The 14,295-nt window shown below is 61.7% G+C and overlaps 1 protein-coding gene across 1 annotated transcript in view; it reads right to left on the bottom strand.

Moving 5' to 3' along the window:
- Positions 1–3,774: 3,774 nt before the first annotated feature.
- The window catches only part of KIAA0753 (KIAA0753 ortholog), a 78,631-nt gene continuing 68,110 nt past the window's right edge, over positions 3,775–14,295 (bottom strand). Inside the window, exons 17-18 of the mRNA XM_087867488.1 lie at positions 11,693–11,788; positions 3,775–3,886 (exon numbers count right to left, since the gene is read on the bottom strand). Coding sequence (XP_087723614.1) covers positions 11,710–11,788 — 79 coding nt within the window. The 3' untranslated portion in view covers positions 3,775–3,886; positions 11,693–11,709. The remainder of the gene's footprint in view (positions 3,887–11,692; positions 11,789–14,295) is intronic.

The following is a 14,295-nucleotide window of genomic DNA, read 5'->3' as shown; positions in this document are numbered from 1 at the left end:
CAAGTCAACAAGAGAAAGACAAACAACCTGATTTTAAAACGAGCAAAGGATGTGAACAGACACGTCTTCAAAAATGAGCAACGGCCAGCAAGCACATAAACATACAGTCATTATTGGTCATCAGGGAAATGCAGACCCAAACCAGCAATCGTATGCCACGTCGTACCCACTAGCACAGCGATAATCAGACAAGAGACAATGACAAGTGTTGGCAAGAACGTGGATTCGCGTGAACTCTGGTACAACACCGGTGGGAAGGGAACGTGGGGCAGCCCAGCCCTCCCAGTCCTGGGTGCGTGCCCAAGGGAACCGTACACGAATACTGACAGCAGCGTTACTCAAAACAGCGAAAAAGTGGGAACAACCCAAACGTCCACCAGCTGATGAACGGATGACCGCTATGTGGAACTATCACTCATTTCAGACGTTCGGGTTGGTGCCACAGCACGAGGCGTCTCCGAAGCATGATGTGAAGGCAGACGGCAAACACCAAAGGCCACGTGGTGTTGGATTCCACCTACACGAAATTCCAGGGTTCTGAGGAGAGAAAGATGGGGCGTGACTGCTGACAGGTACGGGATTTCTTTTTGGGGAGATGCAACGTGCGGGAACTAGGTAGTGGTGATGAAGGCTCAGCTTCCTGAAAATACAAAATATACAGAAAGCCCTGAATTGTGCACTTCAAGACAGTGGGGTCTACGGTCCGTGAATTACGTAAAGAACTTGGCAGGACCTACTTTCCTTGGATAACGTTAATGGCAGCCCTGCGCTTCCTGAGATCTCCAGACTCAAGCTCCTGCCTGTTCTGTGTCACAATCTCACTTCGAGATCTTTGGCTAATTAGCCCACACTGAGGTGCGTGTGGTCTCTTTCCATCCACTTCTAACCCACCAGGAGACTCTGGAACTTAAAAGGAGAGGAAGACAGAGACCTTACGAAGCACAGAATGAGTCCGTGGCACCCATGGGTCAATATCAGGTTGTTAGGGAAACAAGCCAGAACACACGGAAATAAAAAGATGATCGTCTCATAAAAAAAAAAAAAAAAGCAAAAACCCCCCACAAACTGCACAGAAGAGCTGACCAGACGAACGGCAACAGCTGGAGGACGGAACCGTGAGCTGCTGCTGGGGTTAGAGCCAAGGGGCATTTCAAGAGCCCAGCAAGGACCAAGAAATAAGAGCAGGAAGGGCCAGGGGAGACCGGGTCTGGCCTGTCTCTACGGTAAGTAGGGGAAGGGGAAACAGAGAAAGAAACACCTGAAGAAATAATAAAACGTGTGTGCGTGTGTGCAGACACATAAACACGCGTGTATCATACACCATGTACGGTACGGAGATACGCGATTACGTTGTAGCAGATATTACCTATATTGCGTATCTAACATGTGTCATACATGTATGATATCTAACATGTATCTAACATGTATCATAGATTGCACTGTGTATAAAGCGTATGTGAAACATCGGGGGCCGTCAGGAACGCGGAGAGCACGAAGCGGCTTCAGGCGTCCAGCAGAGCCAAGCAGCTCCAGGGCTTCCCTGGAGCCCAGGGAAGAGGTCGTGGCTGGAGATGGACTTGGGGTCACCACTGAGGGCGGCGGCGACTTCCCAGGCTGGTTTCAAGGGCAGCCTTCTCCTAAAGCGCCCCCGGAGCTTCTGCCGCCCAGAGTCGTGCCCGGGGCCTCCCTCCCGAGGCCCCACGCTCAGCACCCTCCTGCACGGGGTGACCGTGGCCAGGACCCCGCTCCTCCGCGGCTGCAGGAGGCCGTGCCCACACCGAGCACAGGGGCAGCCCGTGTCGTGGCCGATGAACGGCTGGCCAGGGAAATGAACGCGTGTGTCCTGCCCTACGGACAAATCACTTCAAGAATTCCCAGGGGCTGGAGACACAGCGGGTTTCCTCTCCTCACCCTCCCCTGCTCCCTCCTGCTCCCCACTGCCCACGGGGAGGAAACAGCATCAGCATCATAGCTCTGACCACTGCACCTCTCCCAGCGAGCCTGCCACGTGCCTGCCGAACGCACTTGTCCCGGCATTACGATGACCCGGTACGGATCGCACCTGGCAAGTCCTGACTCACTTAATCCTCACAACGCCCGTACTAGCCCCACTCTGCTCACGAAGGTCCCATGAGTTCGCCTGGCCTGCAGAGCCACGTTCGTGCCCAGACCACGGGAGTGCCCAAAGCTCTCCCTTTGCTCTCCTCCCCCTGCCCTCCTGGCTCTGGCTGCCTCGCCTCGCCCCTCCCCAGCTCATACTGTGCTGAGTCACGCTCTCTGGCCCCCAGTGGGGGCGGGGGTGGGAAGAGGATAGCCAGGTGGGCCGGGAGTGCAAGGCTGGGTTCGTCTTATGGCTACTGAGCACCATCCTGGGGAAGCACGTGGAACCTGAGACCCCTTCTGGGCCCATCCAGGGTTTGGGGTGAAGGCAAGAGCAGGCCTAGGGTCCATCTGCAAATGCACGGCTGTGACAACTAGGGCACTGCCTCTGGACGGGCCCTGGGGACCAGACTCGAGCCTGCCCTTCCTGGGAATGTGCCAGTAACCCCAGGGCCTTTCTTGAAGACCTCACTACCTGCAGAGGCCCTGAACCCCGCCTCAGTCCAGCTGGGAATCAGGACGCAAGGGATCTGAGCGCGACCTCGGCAAGACGCAGCTTCTGTAAGCCTGGGATCCTTCATCTGTAGAATGAACACGCACCCCAGTGTGTCCTTTTCTCAGGACAGCTCTTGGGCACGGGGAGAGCGCCAAAGGGGCGGGGGGGGGAGGTGGCTTGAGGAAGCGGCTACGGGCACGACACCAGAACAGCCCTTCTCTCGGGCTGGGCCAGGACCATCTCACAGAACGCCTCCAGAGGGGACAGCCTGGCCCAGCCCATGAGTGAGGAATGACGGGGCTGGGAAATGAGGAAGAGATGCCATACGGGGTGAGAGGAGGGACAGGGAAAACCAGCCTGGGGACAACACGTACAGAGGTTAGCACCCTGGACCCCAGGTGGGGGTCTAGGTCTGCCCCTCGCTCCTGAATGACAGCCCCTCTCGGATGATACGACCTTCCCGCTAAGCTGTCCCACGCCCCTCGAAGTCTGGCTCCGTAGCTTCGTAGACAGGCCCCTCCCCCGCCAGGCCCAGGCTCAGACCCCCTGCGCAAGCCTGACCCCTTACGTCTTGTCTTGTCCTGTGTCACCGTCACAAGGCAGTGGCCCAAGCTCGGTCACCGTGGCTGCACCCCACCGCACACGTGCACACAGTCGGAGCTCCACGAACATTCAGTTAGTGATGCGGAATGGCCAAACGGGCAGGAGGCCTGAGAGGACGGGCCTGCTCTGTGGATCAGCTCCCGGCCAAGCTCGCCCCCATAAAAAGCCTCCTGGACTAACCCCAGCCACACACTCCTTCAACCACTCGGCCCACGGAAATTACCGTCCGCCCTGTTCCCCTTTCCGGCTCCTTCCCAGAGGCTCTCCACCTGCCACCCCAGCTTAACCAGCTCTGCCAACACCAGGGGCCTGGCGCCCTGCCCCTAGGAACGCATGCCCCCGGCGGTCATCTCACGGGCATGGGAAGCGCGTCTGCGCGGCACAGAAAGCCCCGCACGGGAGCCCTCGGGGGTTCACGCAGGGCGCAGCGCGCAGGGACCGTAGATTCCAGCAGGGGAGGCGCCCAGAGAGACACGTGACTCTTCCAGAAGATGCGAGTTCCAGCCGCGGGCGCCCGCACGCCGGCCCCCTGCAGCGCGCACGTGCACCCGCCCCGGGCCCCCAGAAGCGGAGTCTCACCCTCATGCCCCTCCAGCTTCCCCATGGTCTCCATCTGCTCCGCCAGGTCGTTGGAATTCCACTGGCTCATTCCGATGAGGATGGCATTCTTCCCTTCGGCCACCTCCTCTGTGGACGGAAGCAGAGGCGGGCATGAGCATGCGGGGTGTCCAGGTGACCCTACCCGCTGAGGCGGACTTCTGCTACCGAAGGCGTCTGTGTTTGTGGACAGCTACGACACATTCCGGAAGCTTCCACCGCGAGCAGGCCTTGCTGCTGCACCCTACGGGGCCCCCACAGGCTGCAGCCAAAGAAAGGAACAAGGGGACGGTCAGGAGAGAGGCTGAAAACCTCACCTGTGTTTCCGTTCCTGCCACCAGGACTGGTATTTCCTGAGAGGAAGTGTGTTTGGAAGGAAAAGGAAAGCCATGCCCCTTGCTAGCAGCTTCCCTTTGGGTAAGTAACTTGACTTCTCTGAGCCTCAGTTTTCCCATCAGAAAAATGGGTGCAGCAAGGTCCACCCCACAGAGCTGCCATGAGGATTCAATGAGGTAATGGGGTAAAAGTCTCAGTGCACGGGGGGTGCTGGTTGATAAAACAGTACGGTTATTTCTCCACATGAGAAGGGGGTTGCCACCGGTATTTGGGGTCTGAGTGGGGCAGGAGCGGCTCTGTTGTACCTGGGAGGGCAGAACACATCTGCTCTGAGCAAGCCTTGAGCTCTACAGAACCCTTGGCTCTCACGTCAACGTTAGGAACCCAGTAATGCCTCCGTCCTCCCCACCGCCCCCTCAGCCCCATCTCCATCCATGCCCTTCCCCGGAAGAGCTCAGATTACTCTGAAGGAGTCAGTGGGGCCGTGTTCCCCAACCACACTGAGCACAGGCCGCTGGGTCCCACACGTCAGCGGCACTCACCTGCTGCAGCCCCTTGTCCCAGAGAGGGCATTTCCTCCAGAAAGAACCCGCAGGTATCCCCTGGTCCTGCTTTCAAAGGTACGGGCCTTCCTGGCGAAGAGCGCTGTGCCCCCTCTCATAGGGTGGACGTTAACAGGTGGGTAAGGAGAACCCTCAAGCTCATGACAACCGTGAATAAGGGGACAAGACCCATTTCGCGGCCAAAGATGGTGCCAAGATGGCGGAGCTGGAGCCTGGGGAGCTGTCCGGAGTTCTGACCACTCCAGCGCCCCGCGCTCGGACCCACTTCCTGCGGGGACCCCGGCTCCTGCCCAATGGACTCTCCTAGCTGATGTGTTCAACCACACTTCCCAAGTGTTCGCTCTGCACTGAGACTGTTGTAAGTGCTTCGCAAACATCCCCTCAAGTAACCCTCGTGACAACACTCGAAAGGTAACAGTCATTATGTCCATTTTATAGACGAGGAAAGTGAAGCAGAGAGCAGTTGAGGACCTTGTCCACGACCACTGGCCAGAACCGGGGCTTAAACCCAGGCGTACTGCCTCAAGAGCCCTCCGATCCTGACAGGCTGCCCTGGACATCCTGTGTCGGCTGCCCAGTCCCCCAGCCAGGCGCCACATGTGCCCAGACCATTCCCGCGCACAGTGCGCTCCATCCCGGCACATGTCCACGCCCGTAGGCAGCGCTGTGTTCTGGGCAGACCCCCGGCCGGATTCCAGTCCGGACTCTGCCCCACGTGTCGCTCAGCTGTTCCCGTCCTCGTGTCTCCTCCATGGGGCTCTGGTTCGACAGCCCTTCCCAGCAAGCTGTCCTGATGACGGGGGATGACGCCCCAAATCTGTCAGGCTGCAGGGGCCCACGTGCGGTCGGAAGGTGTCAGATGGCGCTACCCTTGGGGGGCAGGACCACCAAGGGGTTAAGAGCTCCGCTCTGGGGTTCGGCAGACTCTCTTCAACCCTGGACACCGTCTGCGGGCTCTCGGACCTCAGACAGTAGTGTGTGCTCTACAGACCTCAGTCTTTCTCACCGTAAAACCACGTCATGGCACCAGGGGCTGCCCTGGGGTTAGACAAGGTCACGAAGGTGAGGTGTCTGCAGGCATGATGACCTCAGGCAGAGTACAGGCCTGGAGAACAGCCCGTGACGCTAACAGCCATCACCCCCGCCACTGCCCCAGAGCAGGCTCTGCCCCGACCCCCCGCTCCAGCTAAGCCACCGCTGGCCCTGGGGCGTCCCGGCCGAGGGGCAGGCAGCGCGGGCAGGATCGGCCTGTGCCCACCTTGAGGGCCTGGTCCCCAGCTCGGTTTCCCAGGCACAAAGGGGCTCACCTGTTTGTGCGGCGTGAGACACGACCCCTATTCCCCCGGAACCCAGCTTTGTGAGAAAACACAGCCCTGAGTCCTTCTGACACAGTAAGACAGGCCACACAGCAGCACTTGTCTACATAGCCTATCCCGATTCCTCTACACAGCTTGAGCCCCACCTGAGGTGTGTGCAAGGTGGTCAGAGCCCCGGGGGCCCCAGGGCTCAGCGCGGGGCCCCCGCCTCTCCCGGTCCACCGCCCCTTGGTCTCTCTTTTCAGCAAGGGCACTGTCCTTGCAGACTCGCCACTGTGTCCCTGTGCATGGTGTCGCCCGCCCCACGGAGCTCGGCTCTCACCTGCACCCCTGCTCCCGCCCCATTCCTCTTGGGCTGCAGCAGCCCCCCCTGCCACGCTGTCCTCCACCACCCAGGGCAGGCCTTGCTCTGGTTTCTCCATCCCTGTGGGTCCTTCTTGCTGTTCTTCCTTCTCCCTCTGGGTCTCTCTCTCTCTCAACAACCCCTGGTTCACTCCTGGGGAGCCACCCTCCCTCACTCTGCTTTCTGGAATCTTCCATGGCCTTCTCGCGCTCTCTGCCCCCCACCCACCCTTCGACCTGCTTTCTCCCCCTCCCAGGCCTCCCTTCTGCCTGCTCTCAACACTCAGCCTGGGACGCTTTACTCTGCCAACAGTGGGCTCCTTCCCGAGGGGACGCACGCGCACACACGCATGCACACACATACACACCAGGAGCCTCGTGGCCGCTGTCTCCTCTGCGTCCCCTCACTGTGGTACGTGCCGCCCGGCAGGGCCCACAGAGGCCACGAGGAGCTGGTTGGACGAGTGCCCTGGTTATTGATTTTGCATTTCGACTTCCGAAGGCTGGCCCTGCATGCTGATCCTCACCCCGGTGACCTCTGGGGCGGGCGGTTTTGCACCCACTTCACCCCCATGGAGCCCCAGTCCCTGCCCAGACCGGGTGCTGGCGCCATCACCCCAGGCCTGACCCCAGGTGGACTCGGACCCAGATCCGAGCCTGGGTCCAGCCATTTACACACAGCCTCGCTTCTTCCCACCGCAGGGCCTCAGGACATGCGAACAGCGAGACTCCTTGTCCCGCGCAGGGAGGCTCCGCTCCAGCTCACGGAGTCGAGGGTGCGTCACCTTCTGCGGTCACGGGCCGAACACCGCCCATCACCCCTGCACCGGAGTCCAAGCTCCCAGGACCTGGGGCCTCTGGGTTCAACGCTGCACACCTTCCCCTGGTGCTACATGCCTCCGTCACCCCGCCCGCCATGGCCACCACGGGCATCCCGGCTCAGCCCATTCTCAGACACCTTGGGGTCTCCCCTCCCACCCCTAAATGAGAGGCAGGGCCAGGGTCAGAAGCACACCTGTGGTTTGCTTCCGTGAGGTCCCTCTGCCCGTCCCCCTCCCCCACGGCGCAGCGTCCTGGTCCTCCCTGAGACAAAGGACCCCACCCCTGCCGTGTGTAACATGAGGGGCCCTGGGCCCCAGAGACTTGCCTGGGGTCCGACACTGGCCAGTCACCGGCCCAACCTCTGTCCCGGCGGCCTGCACCTCCGTCCGCCACCTTCCCGCCTGCTGGAGATTGCGCGCCCGCAGCAAAACCCAGATAGAGCTGTGCCCACGTTCTCCACCAGACCCGCCATGGTCAGTATATCACAATGGTTTATCCCACTCCACTCGCTGTGAGAAGCCAGGGATTGGAGCAAGGAGCAGGGTCTCTGCAAGACTGAGTGCAGCTCTCGGGCCAGGGCCAGCCTCCCACCAGGAGGGGAGCATGGCGTCCGCCGGTGCTGGGCACGGGGACGACAGAGAGCAGAGAACACAGAAGACGCGGCAGCGGCAAAAACCTCCAGCGTCCCTCCCGGAGGGGGCTCAGCTGTGCTCCCAGTCAGGCTGCCCAGGCCAGGCGTGCCCTGAAAACAAACCCAGCTACAAACCCCCCCGCCAGCTGCCCAGCTCCACCCCCCAACTGCCCCCTTAGCCGCCCAGCCACCCCAGCTGCACCTCCCCAGCTGCCCCAGCTGCAACCCTCCAGCTGCCCCCTCAGCCGCCCCAACTGCAACCCCCAGCCACCCCGGCTGCACCCCCAGCCACCCCGGCTGTACCCCAACAGCCATCCCAGCTGCACCCCCCCCAGCTGCACCCTCCCAGCTGCCCTGGCTTCACCCTCTCACCCTGCCAGCACACAGCCCGTAACCCCTGGGGCTGGGCCTGCTTGCGCAAGTTCAGTGAGGAGAGGGGTCCAGAGAAAGCAAGCATCTCCGGGGAACTGAAGGCTCAGGCCTCCTGCTCACTTGCTCCCCCTGCTGCATTCCCTGAGGTTATGAGGGGGCCGGGCGGGGGGGGGGGGGGGTCCTCCGCTTTTAACAGCATCACTGAGGTAGAACCGCCCTCTACAAACTACGCGTATTTAAGAGGACAATTTGGAAAGTTCCGGCATGTGGACGCACCCATGAAACCATCACCCCCAGAGTCTTCTCCCGTCCCCTCGTATCCCTCCTTCCGGCCCCCAGGCCACCGACCCGCTACTGCCACTCACGCCCTCTGGAGTTCTGAGTACCTGGGGTCACGGTCCCTGTGTCCTCTGTCCACCCGCCTGGCTCCCACTCGGAGGCGGCCCAGTTTCGTGTGCTCCTGGCTTGTTCCTTCTCATGGCCGAGCCATGTCTCCCCGCACGGATGACCCACGTGTGTGCATTCACCCGGCACCGTGCATCTGGGCCATAAATACAGCCGCTGCACACGCTCGCGGGGGGACACGCGCTCTCCTTCCTCCTGGGCAGACTCCTGGCAGTGGGAGGGCTGGTGCCTGGGGCAGCAATGACCACGAGCCATGGAAGAGCTAGAATCCACCCCCATGTGGCTGTATTGTGGCTGCTTCCACCAGTAGTTTCCAAGTCCCAAATCCTCTGCATCCAGGTCGGTCGAAGTAACTGGCTGACCCCATGGGTGCATGGCAGCGTCACGCTGTGGTTTCCCCATGGACTTGTGGCAGTGTTGTCCCCACAGGCTTGTGCAGCGTCACGCCGAGGTTCCCTGTGGGCCCGTGGCAGCATCACGCCGTGGTTCCCTGCGGGCCCGTGGCGGCGTCACGCCGTGGTTCCGTGCAGGCATGTGGCGATGTTGCACTGTGGTCTCAGCTGGCGTTTCCCCGACGACGGATGAGGCCGAGCATGTGTTCAGTCTCTGGTGAGGCATCTCTTCCCTTACTTTATTTTCGGCAATTGTCAGGGTGGCTCACCTGCTCGGCTGCTGTGCTCCTGCCCACCACCACCGAGCAGCAGGCTCCACGAGGGCTGGGACAGCGCCCGCTCACGCCGTGCCCCCTACGCGAGGGCAGTGCCTGCCCCCCAATGGGCAGATACTCAGTAAACACTGAAGAGTGCACGGATGGGTGGATTCTAGCCCCTGCCTCTGTCCGACTCCTTGATGACCTTGAGTGACCCTGAGCAAGCTTCCCAATCCTCTGGCCTCAGTTTCCCAGCCTGGAAACTGGGATAGCAGTGTTGAACTCAAAGACCTAGCAGGCACCTGGCTCTGACACGGTCCTGAGCCACGGCCCCCCAGCCCCCTGGGTTTGCCCTCACTCTGCACCCCAACCCGCTAGTCTGGACTGTGGCCCCCAGGTACCCTTTGACTGACAGGAGGGAGGCACCTCTTCTGGGTCTGGGAATCTGGACCCCATCACCCACCCCGCAGCGTCCATCCTGCCGCCATGGCCCATGGAGCTGGCACCTTGCCCAGAGGGTGCTGGGTGCTCGGACTGCTCCATACTCCTGCCCCCAGCCCCTCCCACGCCTTACAGACACAGCCGGAGCCCCCCACCCAGAGCCTAACCGTCTCCCCTGTGCTACCAGAGTGAGGGGCTCTCGCCCCACCGGGGCATCCCTCGAGCAGGGTCCACAGCCTGGTGCTTAAAGAAGGAGGAGGAAGGAAGGCCCAATTTCAGTAACAAGTCAGAGAAAGGGACCTGACCCCCCACACTGAGCTCCTGGGTTCCAGCCCCTCCACCCCACTTTGGTGCGGCCTCAGTTTCCCCATCAGAACACTGAGGAGGAGGACATAACATTCCAGGGCCTGCTTAGCACTAACACGCAGCCACGTGGCCCCCGTAGCTGGAGGATGTAGGACCCTGCTGGGTATAGACGGAGACCTCACCACAACACAGGATTCAGCCCGGCGGGAGAACAGGGCTGGGGAGGGGCCCCTCGAATCCTGGACACCCAGGGCCTGGCCCCGAGGCTGAGAGCTGCTGGCGGGGCCTAACCCCAGCTCCGGGCAGCAGAGAAGGACGGCTTCACCTCGTACTGCCTTGCTTCAGCTAAGGAAACTCCAACAGCCTTGACCAGGGGACCGCACAGACCATGCAGGAGGTGGGGAGGGGGCAGCTCCGAAGTAAGGGGGCCTCAGCAGCCCATGGGGCGGCCCCTGGCTGAGGGCTGGGGTGCTAGGCTGGGAGGAGCAGATGACAGGGCTCCCGGGGGCCTGGAACCGAGGGAGAGGGGAGAGGTGGGACCCAAAGCCGGGAGGGGGGGCGGGGGGGGAAGCCACGGTGGGAACAGGCACGGCGGGACCCTCAGAGGGAAGCAGGGGAACAGGCCTGACCCGCCCACCCACAGAGCCTCCCGCCGTAAGCCATCCCCATCATCTGGGAACCCCAGCCCTGATGAACTGCAAAGTATTTGAAATAAATGTGTTCTAAGCATCAAAATATTGAGGCCGTTGTTGTCACACTGTAGGCTCCTTGCTACGGTGAAGCAGCCCCACCAGCCACTCCAGTCAGACACCAACGGGGACGGCAAACACGTCCCACCTGAGCTGGGACAGGCTGGCCTTGGGCCCAAGGCTCCCCCTGCCCCAACTGGGCTTCCCGGAAGGCACCTGAACTGGGCATTCCCCGATTCTGGAGGTGCGGAGCTCACAGGGAAACTGAGGCCTGGAGAAGATCAATGGCACGGCTGAGACCATGTCCCAAGTGTCCTGCTCGGGTCCAGATGTCTTCCTAGCACACGGTCTATCTTTCAAGACCCCGTTTTGCCAAGCATTTCAAAGCACATCCCGGGAGCGAGCTGACCCCCCAGATAAGGTGACCTCCCGGGTGGGGCCAAGCTGGCCAGTGAGGACCGGGGCCCCTGGGTAGGGAGAGGCCTCTGTGCTTCTTATCCACGCCCACACCAGCCAGGCGCGCGTGGCCGTGGGGACCCTCTCTCGGGAACTCTGGATGGACTCCGCTGCCCACCAGTGCCTGCCACGTCCTGTCTGGAAGGCTCCTTCCCCTCGTCCCTCATCACTGAGGACAGGATGCCGCGGACCTCCCCACCCCAAGTCCACGAGGGACCGGCCATCACTGTATCTGTTAACACCTGTGCTTTTTACTCAGCGGCTTCTGTCCCCCTCGGGAGGGAGTCTTCCTCGTGCCACTGTCGGATTCTCTCTCCCACCAGCCCACAAGCCCAAGGAGGGCAGTGCCCGCGCCCCGCGGCCTCTGCGGTATGGTGAGCGCCTCACACAGCCCCCGAGCTAGACTCGGAGAGGGGCAGAGCCCCTGCCCGGGACTCACGGTCGGGTACGTGTGCAGCATGGGACGCCATGTCCGAGGAGGGAGAGACACTAACCCCCTGCAGGGATCCCCTTCCTGGGGCTTCTGCAAAGGTCATCCAGCCAATGTTGGAACGATGGGTTCACTCACCTCTGGCATCAAAGAATTCATCGTCTGAGCTCTCCACCGAGTCGCTGAGGACGTTTCGAAGGTGCCAGGGGGCACCGCCGCCCGGGGGAGGGCCACCTGGCAGAGGGAACACAGCCGTTAGCCTGGCCTGAGCCACATCCGGCGTGAGGCAGCTAAGCCCACGCACCCCCAGACCAAGGGCCGGCCAGTGTTCCCCGCCCCCCGGTCGGTGCCCAGCGCCTCACCGAGCTGGCCGGACCCTGTGCTGGCATTTGGACCCCCAGTCTCTCTCCGACACGCTGCGTGGGGCAGAAGCCCTGCAATCCAGACTGGAGGCGGTCAAGGCACGCTGCCGAGGTGGCCCGCACACCAGCACACGCGGGGGGCCGTGCTGCGTGGGTGCAGGGTCTCAACCAGTGGAAAGGGGGCTCTGTTCAAGGGGGTCCCTCAAAGGCACCACCACCTATGACGCCATCTGCTCGAAATGACACCTCAAGGTCAGCGGAGCCGGGGACAAAGGCCCAGAAAGTCATGCCCGGAAACGCGTCTTCCCACAGGCCACACGCTTCTGCACAGCCCCAACGGCAGGCGGGTGAAGGGGCGGGGAGGCTGACACCCACAGGGCGTGTGCGGGCCTGGACCGCGGCCTCCAGCAGACACACACAAGCCCCAGCGCGGGAGGGGGCCTGAGCTCCACCTCAGCAGCCGCGGGGCTGTCCTGCTCCCACGCCCCAGCCTTGGGTCTCCCCAGTAAAGTACCGACGACCATCAGTCCCCAGCTCAAAGGATCGGAAGGAACGCGTGCTCGCTGTCGGCCTCTCCGAAGGCCCAGACCCGCGGCTGCGGGATAATGACTAACCCACAGAAGGCAGGGCGGGCGCTGATGGCTCTCGGGGGCGGGCGGGAGCAGGGGCGCGCACAGAACGCGGGCTCCTCCGCTCTCCTTGCGCCCCGCACCAGGCCAGGCTCCGTCCACAGGCACCTGGGGATCCACATGGAGCCGGCCCAGCATGCCTCCCACGTGCCCCCCAGACAGGAAGACCGGGGACCGCAGGTGGATTAAACTCCGTCAAAACTGAAACCACCAAAGTGTTAGGCGAAAGTCGACCTGGTAATTTTCCTGCGGAAGTCATCCGAGCACGGTGAACCATCGTGTTCTGGCAACACCAGAGCCTGGAAGCTATCCCAGCGCCCGTGCCCGGGGACGGGGCGGGATGGTGCAGCGGCTCCCGTGTGTGGCCGCAGAGGGACGCCCACTGGGTGTGGCGGGGAGGGAAGAAGGCACTTAGGTCCCAGAACAGTACGTTCCTTTTGACCGTGTTTGGGAAACACGCTTGTAACTGCCCATGGAGGATTCGCGCGGCGTGTTGGTTAAGCACTCAGATCCGAGGAGGGGCAGGCCTGGATTCAAGCTCAGGCCGAGCCCCCGAGAAGCCGTGGAAGGGCAGGGGGAGCCCCCGTGCCTCAGTTTCCCCAGCTGTAAGGTGACGATGGCTCACACCTGCCTCGGAAGCGTGTGACACTCAAACCACGGCACCACAGCGCTCATGAGCACACGGCGAGCGGCCACAACAGCGGTTATGGTATAAATCTACGTACGGTGGCATCGCCATATCCGGAAGGACACGAACCAAGACGCCAGCAGACATGATTCCCACAGGGGGGATCTGACGGGAGGAGGCAGGGAAAACGCAGTTTTTACACAGCTCACGTGATTTTATGACTTCCTAACTTCGTAAATCATCCCATTTTATCAGTTCAAGGATGCGCATTTTTTCACACATTCACATCTTTAAAACCAGAGCACGTCTCCCCTCGTGGCACGTCGTCGCTCACGCGGATCCTTGAGCCACACGGGCTTGAAGCGCATGGGTCCGCCTACACACGGCCTTTCAACCAACACGCGGGGCTTTTCTTTCAATAAACTTCCTTACAAGTGTCTGGATAACATTTCCTCTCCTCCAGCTGAAGCTACTGTAATTATACGGCGTGCACACACACAAAAAAATACGACAAACACACAAAATCACACCCACGGGCTGTTACTGGGGAGGCTCTGGTCGACGGCAGGCGTTACTCCAGCTTCGACTCTATGGGAAACAGTAAAACCACCCTGCACACAGGGCTCGTTGTCCCGGGGGCATCAGCCCTGGCCAGCAGGTCACATGACTTGTGTCCTGTGTGCGGAGAGACCGGCATTCCTGGAGAAGCAATGCCCCTGCCTCAGTTTCCCCATCTGCACAATGAGAAACCTGACGGAGACCCTGTCCCTTTTCAGTTCGGGGCGATGCTGGAGGAGCCCATCCGGCACAGAGAGCAGACGCCAGTGAGCAAGGGAGAGGTGGGCGCTCCCCACAGCCACGGGTCCGGGGGAGCGGGGGACGCACTGCGTCAGCCCCAGGGAGCCCGCGGCAGCCCCGCCCCCACCACGCCCCGCACCCCTGCAGGATGCTGGCACCGTGCCCTGCCCTGAGCCCAGATCCCAGAGCATGAACTGTTCCTGAAGGGTGAGGCCAGCCCTGCCGGCCCAGGGACACCGCCTCCTGCCCGTCCCTCCTGCCCCACCCACCACAAAGTCCCAAACACACACCCAGCCTGGGCACCATGGCTTGGAGCCAGGCAAG

This window comes from Ursus americanus, chromosome 14 (genome assembly GCF_024610735.1).
Source record: "Ursus americanus isolate L20-20 chromosome 14, mUrsAme1.1.p, whole genome shotgun sequence".
In the NCBI taxonomy this organism is placed as follows: Eukaryota; Metazoa; Chordata; class Mammalia; order Carnivora; family Ursidae; genus Ursus; species Ursus americanus.
Note: the sequence above shows the minus strand (reverse complement) of the source record. Positions and strands in the feature narration are given on the sequence as shown.